The sequence below is a fragment of the Paramormyrops kingsleyae genome, chromosome 1 (assembly GCF_048594095.1).
Source record: "Paramormyrops kingsleyae isolate MSU_618 chromosome 1, PKINGS_0.4, whole genome shotgun sequence".
In the NCBI taxonomy this organism is placed as follows: domain Eukaryota; kingdom Metazoa; phylum Chordata; class Actinopteri; order Osteoglossiformes; family Mormyridae; genus Paramormyrops; species Paramormyrops kingsleyae.
In genome coordinates, this window is record NC_132797.1 from 27079642 (window position 1) to 27101696 (window position 22055).

At 44.4% G+C, this 22055-nt stretch overlaps 1 protein-coding gene across 5 annotated transcripts in view; it reads right to left on the reverse strand.

Annotated features, from left to right (window-relative positions):
- Nucleotides 1–924: 924 nt before the first annotated feature.
- cpeb2 (cytoplasmic polyadenylation element binding protein 2) overlaps nt 925–22055 on the reverse strand; it is a 30358-nt gene continuing 9227 nt past the window's right edge. For 2 of the 5 annotated variants that reach the window (XM_023823790.2, XM_023823786.2), the window contains 10 exons: nt 18736–19029; nt 15252–15342; nt 12769–12819; nt 10668–10691; nt 9164–9337; nt 8399–8488; nt 6898–7016; nt 5655–5769; nt 5386–5567; nt 925–5202 (listed from right to left, as the gene is read on the reverse strand). In XM_023823790.2, the coding sequence (XP_023679558.1) occupies nt 4975–5202; nt 5386–5567; nt 5655–5769; nt 6898–7016; nt 8399–8488; nt 9164–9337; nt 10668–10691; nt 12769–12819; nt 15252–15342; nt 18736–19029 (1368 nt within the window). In that variant the 3' untranslated portion in view covers nt 925–4974. The remainder of the gene's footprint in view (nt 5203–5385; nt 5568–5654; nt 5770–6897; nt 7017–8398; nt 8489–9163; nt 9338–10667; nt 10692–12768; nt 12820–15251; nt 15343–18735; nt 19030–22055) is intronic. The other 3 variants (XM_023823788.2, XM_023823787.2, XM_023823789.2) reach the window with 3 other exon arrangements.

The following is a 22055-nucleotide window of genomic DNA, read 5'->3' on the forward strand; positions in this document are numbered from 1 at the left end:
ATGGCTGACTGGCATAATAATCGCACCTTCTGTGCACGTTGTTCCTTTCATCACTAGCATTATCCAAAGGTGAGTTAAACTGCTTTTAAATTATATAACAGCAGAAGGCCTGAACCTGGTTGGGCATCAGTAGAAGGGCAAGTTGACACCTGACCTTTTGGGCCAATCGAAACGCTGATGAAAATCCCAGATAGGTAACCTGTCCCTGTCCAGTCATGACGACAGCAACGTTTAGAGTTCAAAAAAGGATAACTGAGTATTAGCCTAAGACCAGACATGCACTCGCATGCGGTACTAGGAGGTATGGCATAACTATGTGCGTACGTGCATCGGGGTCACTGTTACCAAGGAAACCTTTGCTTTGGAATTGTCCAATAATAATGTCCAATGCGGTTAATGAAACAAAGGAAAATACTGATTAATACTCCAGTGGTAGTGCTTATGTTTTTGTACATCTTGGGTTGAAAGAGGTATAGTGAAGATTATTGCCATGTAGAAATAATAAAACTAGGTGACTATAACTGGGTCTACAAAAAAAACTTGAGCCTGGAGACAGCTTAGACTGGGTGTGAGGGACAGGGTATACTTCCTGTCAGTGCTCAAGGGAAGGAATGGATCGGCTTGGACTGACCGCTAATCCGCGCTCCAAGCCACATTTTGGGAGGGGATGAGGCAACTGGGTCTCAGGAATAAAGTGTAATAATTAACTAGGAGGAACCGCTAAAAATGCAAAATGATTTTACAAGACGATTAAAGTAGACTGAAAATTATTTAACAATTTATTTGTTTAATAATCATGACTACAGATATTTAAAGTCAGGGGATATAGATCCACCAGGGGAGGTGGATTAAGGACATGACAGAGCAGAAGAGCATGTCCTCTCAATCACACTGAGGGAGACAAAAGGAAATGACACTAAAAAGTGATCTTTTGTGTCCAAACAGAATGGGTCTTTATTTAGGAAATGAAAGAAAAATATGGTAATTAACACTCCATTTAAATACAAAACAAACAAAATAAAAATCAACATGATACTAATTTTGCATATCAAATACCCATTCGGTAATAATTACAATCCAAACACTTCATAAACCACTTCTGTGAATCTATACACAAATTCTGATTTAGAAACTAGTTACTTTAACAATATTACAAAGATTTTAGCTCCAAAAATAATTCAACATAAAATAAAATTTTAGCAATTAGCTTCATAAAATTATATATATATATATTTATTTTTTCCCCACATAAAAATACAAAATAATATTAATGACATAGAATATGAAAAATTATTCCAAGTATTTTGCTACTATTAAAATAAAATAAAAAAACAGAATAAAGCAAAATAAAAAAAAACAAACAAAATAGAATTATGCATGAAAAAGTCTCTCCTTTTGTTAGCAAAACACTAAATAACTACAATCATTTACATCAGTACAAAGATATCTGGATTTAAAAATAGTTGCAATGACAAAAACGGGATTCTTTTCTGACAGTAAAAAAATGACACCGCGGATCATAAATCTGCAAAGTATGCAATGAAAAAAATAAATCTGCTTTTAAAAAGGTTTACACCGTTGTTCTTACTTTATACAAACATTAGAAACAGTATTGCACGTCACAACACAGAATGGAGGTTAATCAGCCTTTCAAAATGTGTTATATATTCAAGTTTCGAAGCGTCTTTGAGGAGAAGGGTCCTCAGTGCCCAGATGCATGAGGACGTAGATCTCAAGTGTCATCCATGAACATAATACAAGCCTTCGTTTCTTTCCTTTCAAATAAAATATGCATATAGTCACATATATACCAATATCATTAATACAGGAATCAGTCTATATATCAATATGTGCATAATTGCATGCATTTTGAAATGTTTTCATGTTGTCCTCTCAACAGAACCGTCCTTGTGATCAGAATTACAAATATAGGGGAAATAAAATTGTGTATTTGCATTAAATAGGAAAAATACAATCGAAAATCAATTTTTTTTTGTCTACAAAAATAGTGAAATAAATATGATTTTACAGGAAAAAATGCACAAAAAACAACAGTGTTCAACATATAAAAAAGACAAACACGCACGCAGACGAGTGTTACGGTCACAGGGTAGAGTTGGGAGAATGTCATTATCCTCAAAAATTTCATTCCTTTGAGTGTTTTTAAAAAATATTTATCCCCCCAGCAAACAGCAGCTACTGAAAATCCCAAATCCAGCATGGCAGGAGAAATCAACACTTAACTGGGGGTGGCGATGGGGTTTCTCCACTGTTACTTTGCCTTGGGCCATCACCCACAGATTCTAGGAATCCATAAGCCGTCGGCAATTTTTATTCGGACGGCCGGAGGGGACCATCCCGTTCCTCTCAGCAGAGCCCTTGGTCGTTTGCACGTTCAATGACAGCACTCCTGACATTTTAATATGTCAAATTTCTATGCCATTCACATAGAAAACAGCCCTGGGGCCCTCAAACATTGCAATAATAATAATTTTAAAAATCATAAGTTATTATTTTTAACATAAAGCTTATCAAGTAATTTCACAGAATTAAAAGTGGGGGGGCTTTTTCGGAGAGAAACTTTTCAGGAAATTGAGGTATAGGAAAAAGCTATTCATTATAAGTAGAACTTTTAAAACCAGCTAACTTTTTTCTTATCAAAAGGAATAAATATGCAAGGAAAATAGACAGCTACAAATAAATATATTAGAAATTAGTGCATAATATTCTAGAAACTGATTTTTAAATCGGGGACAAAAAGTGTAGAACTGGGACAACAGACAGCTAAGAAACATGAAATAAATAATTCGGTATAAACAGGCGAAACGTTATCTGCTTAACCCAGATGTGATTGATGCATGTTAGAAAAAGGGGCAAAGTCACAACAAACGAACTGGGACACAGAAATGTAGCAGGTCGGCTGCATGTGTTCCGAAGTCAATACTGCTCACACGACGACTGTTACTAAAGTAATGTAACATCCTCATAAGCACAGTAAGAAGACAGGTCACCATTACTGTCAGTCTACAGGTAAAAGCATAAATCACCACTTAAAATCAAGTCTGAGGACTGGTTTTTTTTAATATATGTGAGGACTGCTCCCCATCCTCATGCCAACACCTACAGCTAGCGAGCATCTCTCCTGCTCTTTCAGCCTGAATCGTACAAACTGCACATTTTTGTCGTTTTCTGGGGGAGGGATGGAGGAAGGAGGGGGCCTCGCCTGGGTCACCAGGGGGAGCAAGAGGCTGAGCTTTTCCACATTTACATTCACACAGACATCTGTTCAGGGAAAGAGCAGCTTCGGTCGAAAGCACTTCCTAAGGGAGATGTCCGTAATTTCCAGACTCTATAAGAATGCTTCACCCTGTGGTCCTCTAATCTAAAAGTACCGTTTTAGCCAGAGACGAATAACCATCTTCACAATTATTCTGTCTCCATTTCAACTTCTCCAGATTGCTTCATTGCTATAAAAAAATCTTTTCTCTCCATCTCCTATGTTACGGACGGAGAGTCTAATGTGACAGTGGACTCGAAGTGCCCAGCAGCCTTCTGAGGACTTAGGCTAGGACACAGTAACCTAGGTAACAGGGTGGTGGGTGGTAATTTCTGTAACTCTCAGTCTAAAATGTAACCATACTCAGTCCACACTAAAGAGAACCACAAACCACAAAGACCACACAAAGACTAATGTCTACATCCATTCTGCTCTGGTTTGCCGCTGTCCACTAACCAACAGATCCTCCCATACCGGGACACGCTAATCTAAGACTAATTTTTGCACGTGTGTATAAAATACACGCAAGACACTCCCAAAACATACACAACAACAATGCATGCAAAGATTTTTTTTTAAATACTTTTTTCAGTAATTATTTTCTTATTACTGGTTTCATGTTATTTTTGTTCATGCTACATAATGTTTTTTTTTCCTAATATGACTTGTATAACTGAGTTTTCTCATGTGAATCTATAATCTTGTCGCATGCATATGGCTGTAGATGTAAACAAACATGCAGCTGTGTTTTCACATTCTAAATCTTTGATGGCAGTTTGTGCCCCCCTAGCTGTTTTTTTTCTGGGTGCTATGCATGTTCTCACTTGCTGTCGTGTTAATACATGGCATTGATTATAACACCTATAAATATACTTATTTATCATATATAGCAGCAAAAGCTTCTAATATAGCTTGTGATTAAAAATGTTCCGATAACAAACCAGATCAGTGTAATGAGGTATTATTTTTCCGCAAGTCAAAATGGAGAGAAAAAGAGTAACCTTTTCTGTGTTTATGTGTGTGTTTTTTCTTCTTCCCCAATAAGAATACACAGCAAAGAGAGACGGTACAAAAATCACACTTGGTTGGCTCACGGCAGAAAAGCATCTTTCGCGTACCTCCTATCACTCCGCTACCTTTGGTACGTGACTTGGGATAGATATGAACCGAGGTTTTTTTTCTCAGAAATAAGTGCACACTTCATCCACCAGGGGGCTAGCAGCAATCGGGGTGTACTGACAGGTGGGTGGGGCTAACTGCCCACATGTCAAAAAAATTCCTCATACCTACTTTAAACCATACGTAGAAAAATAATCTGGGGAAAAAATAGGAAGTGATTTGATTCATGTCTTTTTTCTGCCGTGTTACCTAAAAAAAACAAAAACAAAAAAAAAACACATGAAAGTACCACTGAAGAAGTCAGGAATCAGATGTGTGAGGATTTGGTTGGGGGATGGGGGAGGGCAAGAAGTGTAGAGTTTTGGCTGCTACAAAGGACAGACAGTGTGTGTAGTGTGTGCCCGGGGGGTCTCAGAGGGTGGGTGGCGCATTTTTTGGGTGTGGGTGCAGAAGAATGCACTTATTTCTGCCTGCCTGTGTTTACTTTTGTGGGTGGGGCCAGGGGGCAGGATAAGAGCAGGCAGGGGAGGGCTTAAGAGCAGGAAAGGTTGGGACAGACGTGGGAAGCGGGCGAGACCTCAGTTCCAGCGGAAGTGGATCTGTCGGGGCCGGTCGGCACCCTCCTTCACCAGCGGCTTGTGGAACTCACGCCCAGCACGGGAATGGATGTTGGCCCAGCAGAACTCGCAGTAGTACTGCAGGCAGGTGACATTGGCGCAGAAGAAGGGCGCAAACTTGCCGCCACAGCGAGCGCCCTGGCACTCGTCACACAGCTGGTCATCGAGCACGTACGGCTTCACCTCCACCTGTGCGGCACAGACACGACACGTGAGCACAAGCAAGGGTGAGCACAGGCTCCCTCGCTGGGAGGAAAAACAGGTTTACCACAGTAGCTGAACACAAGTTACCACCATACTTGGAGATATTAATGGTGTGCAATTTCTACACTGCCACTCCCACACGACTTCCTCTCCCATTGGCTGCCTCACCCGCTTATCAATGTCACCGTGCTGCAGCTGGACGAATCGGGCGCTGATGGCTGCGATGTAGCTCTGCTGATTGGAGAAAGCCACACGGCCCGCTCCCTTGGGGTACTTCAGCTCCGGGTCGGTGTCGATGCCCGCATAGCAGACCCCCCCATACAGCCTGTCCATGATCATGGCCAACTCCACTGTGAAAGGGCAGTTATGTTAGAGCCGGCAAGACACATTGACATTTTCCAACAGCCTTACTGGTAGATGGGCAGGTGGGTGGTTACCTGCTCTAAGGGGGCGTGGTACCCCGCCCACAAAAATGGTCTTCCGGGGGTCGAGGGGCTGCGAGCCGTCCATCACGAAGTCACTGTCACTCAGATTCCAGGGGCGGATCTGGACCTGTTTTGGAGAGAGTTCAGTACCCCAGGGGCCAGCTAGCCCCACCCTCTCCTGAACTCCCCCCCCGTCCCCCTATCTGGTTCTGGCTCTGTCCGCATGGCCCCAGTGGAACCATGTGGGTTGGGTCCTGAGGAAGGTGCCCTGAATATGGGCCTTTGTTCTCGGCCTCATCAGAGAATCAGTTACACTTTGCAGAGCAGATAATCTCCGCGCTCCGAAAGTGAAACACAAAACCACGACCGCTGCTGGTCACTCCTGGAATGCACCATACTGCAAAGCTGCCTTATCCAGCTTACTTTAGCAGAGTGAAACTTATTCTTGTGGTAAAAATGGCTGATTAGCTTCTGAAGAAAACATCAGAACTAAAGTCTATACAGCCAGCAAGAACAGGAGAGTAAAAGGTTTATTGTTAAATGTCTTACTTCCGTCTCAAATATGATCCAAATAGACGAAGACGGAGCTCAGGGGAGCCTTAAACTCTTCCTCCCAAAATACTTCTGACACAACTTATATCTCTGTGCAGACACATCAAATTTTTCATGAAAATAAAGGATCCTGCTCTCCAGATGAAAGCAAGTTTGGGGGTCACCGCAAAAAGCAGCCACCTATGGTGCTTGTGGAGGCTCAGGGGTCTATGGAAGTGTGAGTATTCTGCCGGGGTCGGCCTCAAACCAGCAGCCTTCCGACCGCGGGCACACAGACACAGCCTGCTGAGCCACACCCCCCCCCCCCCCGTGCCTTCTCATTATTTCTTTCAAAGGCTGCACTGAAATTAAATTTCAACAGTTCAACCAAGGATGTTAGTCAATTTCACAGTAATTTTTTCCCAAAAAGCCCAGCAAACTAGGTACCAAAATCTGAAAAATAAAGGTTTTCAGGAGATTTGCAACAATATCCCAGATTCAAATGAAAGGGAGGTCCCCACTCATCGGGTCAGGGGTACTCATCGGGTCAGGGGTCCCAAAAGCCATATCTCAAAAACCGTTGCATACAATTACTTGAATTTTATACATCTTTATTTGGCATCAAAGTAAAACATTCTGATTTATAAAATTTGGCCAATTGTACATTTTTTATTTGCTGGTACCTACATGCAGCTGAGTGGCAGACTGGCGCTCTTAAACTCACCGGCTTGTCCTTGATGGTGGGGCTGGACACACACAGGTAGAGCTTGCCATCCTCCTCCAGACAGGCCTCGATGAGAGCCTGTACAGAGCTCTCCTCCTGGAACAGCAGGAAGGCGTAACCTAGGCGACACAGAGCGATGGCTTTGAATGGCTGCCACGCAGGTCGGCAACGCGCCCCATTAGCATGACACAAATTCAGCTCATAAAAACAGTGACTGCTCATGAATATTCATCATAAGGCTCTAAAAAATACTAATAAAATTTAATTTGTAACTGAATCCTTGGAGATTCAACCAAAAATTATGGGTCCATTTTGTTTATAACCAGATTATATCTTATACATCCAAAAAGAAAATTATGCTACTTAAATTACACCTTTTCAAAAAAAAAAAAAAACAAATCCCAAATACATGCAAGTTTTAATGCACCACGAAGAATTTTCACATTCTGCAAAAAAACAAAAAAAAAAAAAAAAACAGCATTTCCCCCTCAATCTGAGCATGGCCACCTGCTGGAGTGATTCACCAAACATCTGCGATCCGCACGTCTGGGAATGAAAATCTTGGGTGCTTGTGCTAATGCTCAGGAATTCAATGCTTAAACAAAAGTGGCACTGTTCCGTGTACATTTCTACTGTCTCCATCCATCTTCCATAAGCATTTAACCAGTGCAAGGTCACAGCGGGTCAGGAGCCCGTCCAGGAAGCTCGGTGCACAGTGTCGGGAACATGGTGAGCACATCCCAGGGATGTGGAAACACCAGCTCAGCCAACTGCATGTCTTTGGGCTGCTGGGGGAAACCAAGGCACCCAGTAGAAGCCCACAGTGACACGGGGACGACACGCACAGAGTGGGGGCAGAACCTGAACCCCTATCAGTGCTGGTCAAAGCCCCCATGGAGCTCAAGGCAAGTTTCCATGCCAGTGCCCCCCCAAGAAAACTTCACTGCCACATCACTTTGTCTCAGATGGTGCATGTCTGGAGGAGGGGGGGAGGAGCACCGGCGATTTCTAAAATGGCGCCCCCTCAAAAGAGTCACCTATTGCAGTGGTTCACAAACTGGTATTTGGAGTGCCCCCAAGTGGAAGACAGCAGTAACTAGTTACTGAGATTCAAGCTACCGTGATTTTTTTTTTGCTCATATGGTACTTTACTGCTTTGGAACTTGGTCCAAGACGTTTGAGAACCACTGGCCTATAGAATTATCAAGCCCTGACCCCAATCCCTGAAGGCTGTACTGGTACCAACTGAATCTCTGCATCTGCCTTACAAACACCGTGTGAAATGAGGAAATTTTGCTGCCTCACTCTTATATAATGCTGCAGGATGAGGAGGATTTCATCATCTTTGGACCGCAAACACCTATCACTTCACTCAGCGTGAGCTCCTGCTCCCATTTCTAACTGCTTGAGTTGTAACGTCACGTGCTGTAAGAGACACGCGCCTGCCCAGCACCCAGGTTGTCATGGAAACACACACGTTCACTAGCGCTACGGTCCGTACCTTTGGGGGGGAAGTAGGACTTGCTCTCCGCCTTATGCGGCCAGTCCACCACCAGATGGCCAAAACGACGGAAGCTGGTCGTGATCTCGTCTGCAGGGGGGGCGAAGACGTGAGAATCGCATGCACACATGAACATCTATGTGCATGTCACTGCACTTTCACCAATAACAACACCAGCATAAAAACATGATTACGACCTTTCGGGACCATCGAAGTAAATACAACCACTCCATTTGTAGCAAGTCCCTTGGTCAGCAACTTATCTGTTATTATGGCTGTAATAAAAAAAATTCATTTTCTAACCATTGCTCACATTTATGATCACATATTGTATGCTGGACGACAACACCCGCGGGAGTAAAAGATCTTTGAAGTAGAATGTACAAAATCTTGTTTAAAATGCCAATTTTAAGAAGGATAAAAGAAATAAATGTAAATAAACAGTATGTAAAGCTGAAGTAAAGTCATAAGCATACACATCTAGCCTAGCATGAGTTTCACTTAGCGAGCATTTCACTCAACCTGGAATGGAACTCGGTTGCTAAACGAGGAGAGGATGTACTGATGCTATTTCAGCAAAAGAAATATCCTATTATTAACCGCTTCACTATTTTAAGCTGTAGGCTGAAACTTGAGCCTATAACCTCCTGGTTACAAAACCACTTCCCTAACTGCTGCGGCAGCTGGTTCACAGAAAAAACCCGTGGGATTTCAGCTACCACAGAGAGCGGGGATTCCACCTCTTGCTGATTTCCTCCCACTCACCTTCATCGATGTCTGGGGGCAGGCCCCCCACGAACACTTTGCGGGAGAAACGCTCGATGCGCTCGCCGTTCTGGTGAGGGTAGCAGTTGGGCGAGCCGAGGACGCCAGGAACCCCCTGGTTGCTGTGGCCGTCGTCGAGGAGACCATCGTCAATGGGGAAGAGGGAGGAGCGGCCTGTGGCAGAAGACAGGCAGGACAGGTGAGGAGGACCCCCTGTGACCCACAAAAACGCCCAGAAGAACCACATGAGGCGGTAAGCACTTCCAGCTGGCTGGCGGGCCTCCAGGACTGGATACGAGGAAACCCAATACGCACCGCCCACGGATACTTTGGAAAGAACTGCTTTGTTGCTTCCTAAACTTGTTTATATTTCACTGTCCACTTGGCAAGCATTCAGGTTCTAGTATGCTGCCCCCTACATGCTTGGAGGGGAAGTTAAATCTATAATGCAGCTGAAATTAACCTGCCTCATCCGCCCTCATTGTCTCTGTTCTGGGGGGCTACCATCCAGGTGATTGCCATAACCCATCACACTAAGAACTGAGGGACAAAGGGAAAGACTATGGATTACAGGCTACACCGGAGGAGGATATATCCCCCCCCGCCAAGTAAAATATGTTGCAAGGTAGTTTATAACATATCTGAGTGAGATCCCCCAGCACCAGAACCAGGATAAGTTGGGAACAGGTGATGTCTGTTGTACCTTGGAGCCAGTCACCTCTGCGGGGCTTTGCTTACAGAAACATGAGGGTACTGGACCAGAACCCGCGCAAGAACCTACCCTAATCACATGAACGGCATGATATATGATATCCGAGAGGCTAGACTGGGTTCATGTGAGGTCTGTGGACAGCATGAACATTAAATTCAGAAAACTCACGGAGGAAAAAAATATTAAAAATAGATGGAGCTGTTTTTTGTTTGCGGAGGATCTGTGAATCTCAACCCATTTTACTAAAGGACACAACCGTCAACACCACTTAATTCTGTGGCCATCTAAAACTATTCTTCCTGCCTTTTTAAAAAGACAAGTTATTCCCGCTAGCCTACCAGTAACTAGAACAGCACCAATAAACATGACAATAGCATAAATAAACAGCACAGGTGTGGACACAGGTATTAAAATAAGAGCAAAGGCAAAAAGTGTTCAGTTATCGAAACATCCATCTTGTAAGCAGTGATAAATCAGGCTATCACTGGACAATCAGTTTGTCCCATTCTACAGAACACCTGATTGGCTGCTGACATTGTGTGGGCGTCCTGATTGGCTGCTGACATTGTGTGGGCGTCAACACATGTTCGAACATGACAGTGGTTTTTGAAACGGAACGGGATGTGTACATGGCGACAGAATCAGTCCCACGGATTAATGCTGATTTCATGCCCACGTCAGCAGCGCGTGACGGATCACCTACAGCCACGCCACAACACGCATGCACAGCTACCACATACACCATGACTGGGCCCATGCCAAAGAAAAACTAATCACGATGGGTTGCGTTACCTCGTCGTCTCCCATAACTCCTTGCTGCATGTAAACAGAGTACAGAGTGGTTTTAGCAGACAGAACAATTAGACCAACCTATCAACTGCCAAAATTTCTTGCGAGTGCAGAAATAACCCAATAAACAAATAAATAAAACCTTTTTGTTCACCTTCATGAGTGACTGTTTCAGCCACATGATGACTGCTGTAGTGACAGATATGATTATTCGTCTTCATTTTGCTTTCAGAAAGTTGTGGACAGTTTTTATATGGGCATAAATATGAAGATTCATGTACCAGGTTACTAAGGGCTCTCTGTGACGCTCTTTGAAGTTACTGGCTACATGTTACTAATGCTGATGCTCTGTGAAGCTGCATCTTGCTAATGGCGATATACTCTGTGAAGCTACGTCACTAATGGCAGTGCTCTGTGAAGCTACATGCCACTGATGGCGATGTTCTATGAAGCTTCACGTCGCTAATAATATTGCTCTGTGAAGCTACATTACTAATGCCGATGGTCTGTGAAACTACATGTAGGTGATGATGATGCTCTATTAAGCTCCATGTTGCTAATGCCGATGCTCTCTGAAACTACATATCTCTAACGATGATGCTCTGTAAAGCTACTTTGTTGCTAATGGTGATGCTCTGTGAAACTACATGTTGCTAATGGTGATACTTTGTAAAGCTATGACACGGTTAATGCCAAAACTGTGGATCAACACGATATTAATGCCGACGTTCTGTGAAGCTACTTTGCTGCTAATAGTGATGCAATGCAGAGCTACTTTGTTGCTATAGATCTGTGAAGCTGCAGTGTCGACAGTGACACTTTACAAGACTACGGCAATAACCTGTGATGTGCAAACTGTCACGGCGATGCTCAGTGAGACTACATGCTGCACGCATTGCCACTACGGCAAAGCAGACTGCAATCAATCTGGGAACCGACACAATTCCGACAACAACAGGGTCTGTGAGGTAGATTGTCATAAACATGTGTAAATAAGGGAATCAGTGAAGAGTGCATTGTCACCTTAGAGAGACAAACAGAGCCACTGTATAGGAGAAATAAGCATCCACTGCATATGCTACTTCCATAAAGAATGGCTTCAGGTTAAGGCAGCGTTCCTCGGCCCAGGCCTCAGGGACCCCCCCAGACAGTCCTCACTTTTGCTCCCCACAAGCCAACCCCCAATACAGGAGTGCTGGGAGCTGGGAGGGAGCAAAACTGTGGACTATCTGGGGGTACCCAAGGACTGGGTTGAGAAACACTGGGTTAATGTGCTGTGGGTGCTACAGCAAGTAAGGTTTAGTGTCCTCCATCATCTGCCAGTGTGAAAACCCAATTTCAGGCTCTCCAGAGGAGCAAGCATACTGACTGACTTCATTTAGTACAAACGAGGCAAAGCACAGTCAGGCCACTTCAAAGCCCTCGCCCTCTGCCTTTGTGTTCCGGCCTCAAAATGGAGGCACAACAAAAAATAAAAGGAATCCTGCCAACCAGGATTAAAAAAGAAAGATTAAAAATGGAAGCATCATTTTTCAGGGTCCAAAAATACCAAAATACGGCTGACTCCTGCTGCTACTGTCAGCCGCCCGTGAGAATTTCAAAAGCAGGGGGGAAAATATATAAAACATTTACGCGTTGCTCCTGGGCTCTATCTATACAGGCATTTGCATAGCATTATGCAGATTGTGCCCTACATGGTAGACCTTGTGAGAACAAAGCCTGATTTATACAGCACTGACTGGGTGAGTCGTTTTGGTAAGCTTTTCTGTCCTGCACTCAATATTTGGGGGTTAAAATTTTAAAAACTTTCAGGTGCCTCACTCTATGTCAAAACAGACATTGGTCTTTGAAGCTAGATCCTTCTGACAAGGCCCTGATCCACCACACCACCCTGGCCAAGATGTTCTGGAGTGAAGTGTTTGTATTTAAGGTCACAAAGCCAAAGGTGTGCCTGTCCCCAAGTGCAAAGCCACTGCCTCCTAACCGAAAGATGAGACAGACATCTACTAATCCATGACAATGGCACTGACGATATACGAGATGTGGAAGTAAACAAAGACAAGAACAGCAATGCCAGCAGTTGAAGGAAAAATGAAATAATTACCATTGAGCATGAGGAGATTGTCAGCCCCTTGGTGTGGGAATCCGACTCGGCCTGACGTAAAGGAAACACAAAAGGATGAGACAGACAGTGGAAGACAGGATCGGAAACGGCTCGGTGCCAGACAGGAGATGGTGGAGGGTGAGGTGAGGAAGACGAGCACAGGTCCAGTGTAGAAAAAGGTGGAGGGAAGCAAAACGGGAAAACTGAAAATGAGCGGAGCTGAAAATCCTAGAAAGGCAGGAAATCTTAAGAGGTGGTAGAGGAAGAGAGGAATTGGCGTAGAAACGGACAAAAAAAAGGTAAAGGACAAATCAGGAAACACAGGAGGGCTGGAGAGAAAAGGGTGGAGGAAATGTGGGGCACCAGAGATGAAAAGATGGAGGAGACGTCAATGCTACACAGGAAACAATGAAGCTTCACACTGGAGAGCAGCTGTGCTAAATTATACGACATAAAAGCTTAAAATGAGTCAGAGAAATATTAAACCAGGAGAAGGAGGGAGAAGAATTACTAAGAATAAAACAGGGTGACGTCACTGGACAGGAAGCAGTGGTACGAGACACGGAAATGGATCAGATTAAAAGAGGAAACAGGAAAATAATACCAAGTCCTGAGGCAAGTTACATTAGGAAACCAAGCTGTATGGGAGGGGACATTAAGCGGGATACGTGGAAAAGGCAGCAGAATAAGAAAGGAAACAACAGAAAAAAAAGTCAAGCGAAGGAATAAAATGAAAGAAAGCAGAATTTGAGAAGAAAGTACAGGATGAGGGAAAGCAGAACATAAGAGAAGAAACAGAGCTGGATGTGACAGAGTCAGATTATACACGAAGTAGGGGGAAGACAATTAAAATAGATGAGCCCAATTCATGCTGTCCAGTACTGTGCTGTATCCTTATAGTTCTAACCTCATTTCCCATAGTCCTCATAGAAAATGCAGCGTGACTGTCATAACTCCAAGGGGGTGCTTCTGAGGTCTGTAGGGTATACCTGCTGCCACATTAGATCACATTCAATTGGGTCATGACAAGCTACCATGATTGCCCAGTTTCAAATGGATATTTCATAAATGAATCCGATGAGTGTAATACTATTAAAAAAGGTTAATACCTATTATAATTCTACAGTGAAAGTACAGATCTATTTTGGGGACCTCCTAGTAGAATCGGTACACTAAATCAGTCAGAGTGATCCAAGGGACAGATGGTTCTAGAACGGATGGTCCTAGATGGAAAACATCACATTTCTTCTGGTAGCTGGCATGGTGCTGAGTCAGCCCACCTGCGCCAGCAGATTCTGACTGAAGCCACCATATAAAGGTGACACGAACATCCAGTTCCTTCCATGGTAAACACACTATTCCAAAGGGTATGATACACACCACTATCCCCAAATTCGCAGATTCATCTCTGATTATGTTTTGGCAATTAACCCAAAGCCTTAGTTGGGTTTAAGCAGAACTACATGGCCACAGGATGGCCTCAGGGCATTGTTTACATTACATTTATTTACGTAGTAGACGCTTTTATCAAAAATGATGTACAATTGAGAAAGCAAGGTCAGCCAGTCCCTGGAGCACATGGGGGATAAGATCGTTGCTCAGGGGCCCAGTGGTGAACCCTGAAATTTGAACCAGTGACCTTCCAATTTTCATCACAAGGGCACAGAGTCCTCACCCACTAAGTCACACTCCGCCCCGTAAAATTTGGGAAAAACACAAGCCACAACCCTTTAACACACGTTAGTGACCACTTTTCACAGTCTTTCAAATCTGAAATGCACACAAAATTGGACATTGGGGGAACCTGGGAAATGATTCCAAGAATGTTCTTGCAAGGTGGCAGGGCAAGGGGCTCTTCTAAATTTGAGGGGTAATAAGACAATAAGTGCAATAGAGTAGTTTGTAAAGTCTGTCTCAAAGGCACAGAGGGAATATCCCTAACTTCTCTTGTTTTCCTGATGTGTTGCCTATACTCTCTACTGCCCTCTGCTGTCCACCACACCCACATCTGCCGCCATCATATCTAGGACTTTGCCAGATTGTTCCCACTTGCCACACTTCACACCCCTTTATCTCCAATGTCCTAATACCCAACACAATGTCACCAGTCTCCATTTTCGATGGTGCACCTTTCCTAGGTCTAATGTTGGGCTCTCTGTTGAGCTGAGGGGATATTGCGGACTATTATAGGACACAGGCAGATGGCTAAAATGAAAAGACAAAACGAACATAGCTTGTTTTCAAAAGGTTCCAGCCTGGGAGGGTCTAGAAATTGGATAACAGAGATGGTTACGAAGGATGGTTAGGAAAACACGACCCTCAGTGAGACTGGGAGCTCTGGTTCAGATCACAGTCTCTGAACTGTGCGGGTACTGTATCCCTTACTGGTAACGAGAACACAGTCTGACGTCAAACGCCGCGGCCTGTGTCAGTGTGATGGAGCCAAAGCCGACACCAGCCAAGGCCGTCCCTGCCCCCCTTACCCTTCATGGGATCCTGCTCCGCTCTCACAATGTCAATCAGGGAACTTTCCAGGGAGTGCATGTTCAGGCTGTCGTACATTCTGGAACGGTCCTGAAACAAGGCAGGAAAAAGGGGGGGGGGGGGGGGGGTGATGGTCAGATGACTCATAGCGACTATTCAAGCAAAGAGCTTCCAGTGAAGAAGGGGTGACTTTCCTCACGGGGAGACCAGTGTTACCAACTCCTGGAAAAACACTGGGTGCTGATTTCTGAATGGGTCCATAGAGAATCAGCATGATGTCACCATTCAGCTCCCCTGCCACACACTGAAACGTTCAAGAACTGTCTGCATAGATGCTGCAATGTTCCAAAAGCTTCCGAGACATGTAATTCAATCGCACTCCATTCATGGCTATGCAGACATTTGTGAGGAAATATACAACTCTTGTAAACCTGGAAAAGTCACTTCTCCATCCACATTCCTTGGGAACAGCAAAAGGACAGCAGATGAAATCTACCAGGAGCATTCCAAACACTAGCCTCCATCGTTGGCATTCCCTGCAAAATTCTTTCCTGGCTTGTTCATTCACTCCAGTTGCTGTAGTAAATATTTGCGTGCCACCACGACACCGGCGCTCCCCAGAACCTGGGGCCGCTCCCACCGACGTCTCGGAGCGGAAACAATGGCGGGGCTGCACCCCATGGAATTCCATTCCTCAGAAGGACCACTCAGACGGTGAACATGACCTCATCGTCCCCGACTCATCCAAAGCAGACGCTAAGACCTAAGAGCGGAGAACACAGGAAGGCCTGAGGGACAGCTGTTCTGTAAGGGTGGGGCTACAGAGAGGGGGTGAAAAGGGCAGCCGGTGCCACCACGCTAAATATAAACACACAAGTCACCTCACCTGGGAGAATCCAATCTATGCCAGATGCCCGAGGGACTTGCCCCCAAACCCAATGGCAGGACAATGAATCCAAAGTGGCCCAATCTCCCAAGGATTTTTCAGACTGAGCCCAGTACACATAATGCAGCTCAGACACTCAAATGTTCTGGCAGCAGGGATTAAAAAAAGCCACGGGCCCAAAAAGGCAAGAGTGGGACGATGCTAGATTATTACAGACCTGCCACGTCTAGTTGAGAGGTTCATGTAATTTCCATGGGAGAAAAATAGAATGGAGTTGGACGAGGATAAACGTACGAGTTAAACACACCCTGACTGATTTCCACTCAAGAAGCAGTGACCCTGTCGCTCACAAGATAATTGATAAAGAGGCCGCAGTGAGTTTCCTGCTAACATATACATGAAATATTTAAGTATTGAGACGAGAAACATTCGCTGGAAGCAGATTTGACATTATGACTGCATCATCCAGGGAAAAAAAATGTCAACTAGGAAGTTCTGGATATCTAAGTACTGCCTTGGCATGTGATGCAGGGACGGAGTGCAAACAAGGCAGACAGAAACAGGTTGAATCAAATTTACGTGCTCAAAGCACTCAAACAGTGAGGCCAAAACCACACCAGAAATCTAAAGCCTGAAATGGAACAGCTACAATAATGTAGGGCAGTCCAGATTGAAACAACAGGCATAAACCTGGAATTGTTCAGAGACAGATCCAAAAAACTATGAGGAGAGAAAAGAAAAAGACACAGAGGAATTCAAAATGTTCAAAGTGTGACACTGTTTATAGAAATGAACAATCAATCTATTCTGGCCAACATCCTGGAAAAAGAGAAAGGGGGATGATGGAGGGGAGAGCTGGGGTGGGGGGGGGGTGGACTGCAGAGTGTTGCACTTGCAGTGCTTTCCTATTCTGGGAAAATTGCTCTCTGGAAAACACAGGAAGTCAGAGGTTTGCAAGCAGAAGCTTTCTAGGGGTGCCGTGACTAAATTATTAAGTCTTTGGGCACTTAAAAGCTGTATGGGAGGGGATATGTTAATGATGTCACAATGGCACTATAACAGTGTCAGAGGTTTTATAGAACATCACATGGCAACAGTATCTCATAATGCGAGGCCTGGTTCCATATCAGAAAGAATAAATAAAATGAATGAAAAACTGGATGGATGAATGAATGAAATGCAACATAACACTCTTAAAGAAGCTTCAGCATGTCTTATAATCAGCTCAGTCTGGGCACCATAACCGCAGAGTAACTAAAACCCTTATGATGATTCATTCAGTGATGTAATGGCTTTGGGGGTTTGGTTGATCTGGTCGCATCTGGTTCTCCGTTTTAGACTTCTGTGCTACGATGGCATTCTTCCACTGAGCCTTGTGAAAATTAATGCATAGTCGTGTGTAGTTTTTACAAATGCACACACCCTATACATCTATGTTATCACTATTACTACTACTACTACCACAAGTACTACTACTACTACTATTACTAATAATAATAATAATAATAATAATAATAATAATAATTACAGTAGGTGCCTGACATAACAATAGGGATCCAGCAATCCTTGTGCTTGTACCTCTAATAATGATAATAGCCGAGATAAGCATCGCTGGACAACATGGCACCTGCAGACATACTGCGAGGGCACAGCCTTTGTGCCAGGGTGACATTTGGCATCATGGTCCCGACTGAAGGTGGCCCACAAACTCTATACCACTTTAGAGAAGAACGAACAAAGGACAGGGAGCAACTTACAGGAATAAGCACACGTTTAAGAGCAGTGGGACTGGAAGTGTGCAATCACACATTAATGTGTCTCATTCTCTCTCTCTATCACACACACACACACACACGAGCCAGCAGGCTTTCCCATCAGACAGGAACTTGCTGGAAATAATTCACCTTTTAAGGAGAACCTGAGGCTTCTGAGCTGTACAGAAGCCACACAGGGAACAGATGGCCTCCTGCCCGACTCTCACCACGTGCCAGCTCTCCTCACACGCGGATGCGCTCCTCTTATCCATCACGCTCAAAACGACCCCTTCCAATTCTATGCCTGCAGTGCCCTGCTTTTTAAAATATCTTCACTGCATCCTCTCTAGAGACATTTCAGTTCAGCAGCACTAGATACAACCATATCCCTACACACAAACTACTTTAACAGATTAACTGCCGCTAAAAAGTGTACAGAAACAGAGATTCACAGCAAGATGAGAGCCCACAACCTGCTGGATATGAGGCTGATCCTTTAACAAATGAAATGTCCTGTTTAATGCAGCCAGAGCAAGAGCAAGGCCAGCCAAGGCAAGAGGCATCAATATTAAGGACCAATTTAAGCCACTGTATCAAGTTGTGTATCAAGTTGGTATGGACCATTTCGAGCCGCTTGCCTGTCGGCAGCAACCAGATGCAAGCAGAGTTCCTTCTAAGCGACGTTGAGTTGCAGCTGCATTGCGGGTGTCCTTGGTGTCTCCATGGCGACGTGTCCTCGCAAATAGTTCAGGGGTAAGATGGAGTCAAAGCTGCAGACAAAGGACCTTGTCCGATAACCCACATAGGCTGGACAGCCACAACACACGCATTACCCACCCTCACCTGTAGGGGCAGAAGTGTGTTGCTGTTGCTGTCAGTGCGGAACACGTTGTCCTCCATCCAGGACTTGGGTGTAAGAGAGGCGGCCGTGCCAGCAGTGGAGCGCGGGAACTTGGGCGGGGCAATGACGCTGCTGGAGAAGGGCTTCTTCATCGGTGAGATCTGGCTTACAGTACCGGGGACCCCCATGCCCCCACCACGCCGGTGGTCCCGGCCGTGCACCCCGCCCCAGGACACACCAGCAGAGCTCCAGCCACCGCCCTGGTGGCTGCTCCAGGGAGACTGCTTCATCATGGGCTGGGGGGTGGGAGAGAAAGGGTAGGCAAGTCAGAGGATGTGTCAGCGGGAGAGTAGTGGTGGGGAAAATAGAGGCCTGACCCCCTTCCCCAACAACACCCAAAGTGACACAAATCCACAGGGACAAGTTACTCAATCAATCTCATCATGAGGATCTAAGGATTTATTTTATTTTAAACAGTTACTGAATTGTTGTTACAATTTGTTAAAAAATAACATATATATCCCTGAGTGGCTCAGTGGGCAGCATTGTTGCTTCATGCCTCTGCAAGGTTTGGATTTGAATCCTACTTCCATAGGCTGTGTATGAAGTTTGCATGTTCTCCCCATGTTGTGTGGATTTCTTCCTGCGGACAGATTATCAAATACAGTGTGATTATGTATCTGCTCTGCAGTGGGATGGCATCCTGCCAAAAGTGCACCCCAGCCTGGTGCTTTGTGCTGCCTGGGACAGCCTCCAGGGCCCCGTGACCCTGACCAGGAAAAGAGGCAAAGACACAGAAGGACATGGATGGATGGATGGATGGATGGATGGATGGATGGATGGATGGATATCTATTTTCTGTTTATGCTGCTCAGGGTTGCATAAGAATCATATATTTATATCTCACCTGCAAGCATATTTGTACAAAAAAATGAACTGGCAGCTTGGCCAGACAGGTAACAGAGCTTAGGTGTTTCTTCATTCTGGATTACAGAAGTCCTTCCAGACATTGTTTATACTGTTGATCTAGTACAGGATCAGTCTGGAGTATAACCCATGAAGGACAGGCCACAATGTAGCAGTCTCTGGGTAAGATGCCAATATTACAGAAATGTGCCCGTTTATTTAAAGGCTGGATTGCAGACACATAGATTGACAAGCAATGTAAAAATCTGCATTAATATAGTTTAGTTTCAGCAGTGCTTATTAATGCCTGGCTATCCACACCAACCAATGTCCATAACGCACGCTGACCTGACTGCCCAATCGAATGAGATTAACTGCTATTATAAGACCATGATGTTGTGAATCCATGAGTCCGTGAAGAGGTGGGTCTGGGCACGGCTCAGCTGGACGCATCTAGCGTGATCGCTAACTGTGCCCGAAAATGGAACACAGACATGACGTCAATGATGTGGCCGGAACACACATGTGCACCTCTACACTATAACTGACCCCCCCCCATAATTCCAATTCACTGGAAGATATAAAAAAAAAAACTAGGGCACTTGTATTGCGTCTGGGGCACCCCATGAAAAGAAAAGAAAAAAAACAATTAGAGGGCAGGCTCAGGTCATCTGCTTGAGAAAAGTTAAAGGACGTGCATAGACTCATTTGGCTGGTACCCTTCACCCAAGAAGTATGTGTATTCACACAGAAATTAACCAAATACAATTTGGAAGCAATTCTTAATGAAAGCTAACAGACTACCAGGCCCATTGTACAAGTATAAACAAATTCTATTTCATAATTATTTTGCATTATAATTTATGTTTAAATATACATTCTTCTCTAGATATCCTGAGCGCCCCACATTAACAAACTGCCACTGCACCAGAATGCTTTCCTTCAAAACTGAGAACCAAATCGAAATGTACTGTCATGAAATGCCCCAGAGATTCTACCATAAGCATGTGATGAGTTCACTGCACTGTCTGATTAAATAGCTTGAATAATTTTGACCTGAGGTCTCCAGGCTCTTATGACATGGGCTTAGATCCTCCTTCTATATTTGTGCCTGATGAACAAACATTCTCCAGTTCGTGGTCAACACAACACAGAAATTCATCCTCCGTGTGACACACGGAAATGCCAACACAGCCAAGGCCTACCAATAAACCCAAGCTAAACCACCGTTCCTGTGCACAGACAAGACAGAAATACTGCTGTGTTAAAGCGCAATATTTTATCTAACCTGCAGATTTGTTTGCTATCTAGATTCACTCTAGTCACAAAGGGATTATGGAAATGAGTTTTTATGAAATAAGAGTGGTTTTAAAATAAAAGAGAAGAATCGCCACTGTAGAGGCTCAGAAAATGTGGGTTTTATCGATAACAGCAGCCCCGAGGAAAAGCGAAAAGGTAAGAATGGTAAATCAATGCAAGAGGGAGCTGGAAAACCCACAGATCATAATTGAAAGGCCGATTTCACTCGATATGCACCATCTATTAGCCATCTGTTAGCCATCAGAACATCATGAATAGTTTCAGGAAAAGTTGGTAGATGGGAATTCTGCAAAATGAATCAGATCTGGTAGCCAGAATGAGGCTGAGGAGTCCAATATCTAGGTTGTGTCAGTGTATATTGTTAATGTGAATGCATACTATTTGTGAGTCCATGTGTATTAGAGAGTAAGAGGATTTAGAGCTTTGCAGCTAACATTGTTTCTCAGTCACCCTCCAAATACACGTTGAAGTCCAGCAATTACTGCTGCATGAGATAGGAGGAGCATTTCCCTTCTGGATAAGAGTAAATTCTTGTGGGATAGGAGCATACCATTAGGGAACAGAGGTCTACCGTTGTTCATTAGCCGAATGTGATGGGGTGTTCCACCATGGAATAAGGGTGTACCATCTTGGGAAAGGAGCATACCATTATTGGCCAGCGGCAAGCTAGGTGTAGGATGTCGACAAGAGTTTTTGAAATAGTTTTGTGGGATATATGATATACCATTATGAAAAAGGGGTGCACCGGTGCAACTAATAATTGTTCCAATGTGTTTTGGGAGTGTAGTGGTGTTGGTTAGGATGGTACCAGTGCAGATTAGAGGTGCTCAAGTATGAAACTGGCCTAAGTAGATCAAGGATGTATCAAATGGTGATACAGAGTAGAAGAGGCCACTTGCCCACTCCCACACACAAGATCGTTACTGCACTGGCAAACAGGCCTTTGTCAAATGTAGAAGAAATGGGGTCAGGGGAAATCTTTAGGAGCTAAGCTTGCTATGTCTGAGAGGAGGAGGCACACAAGGGACTGTGGGGGTGGGGGGGAGACACACAATGGTGTGTTATCTGCCCAAGGCATCTGGTTCAACCGCCGGCT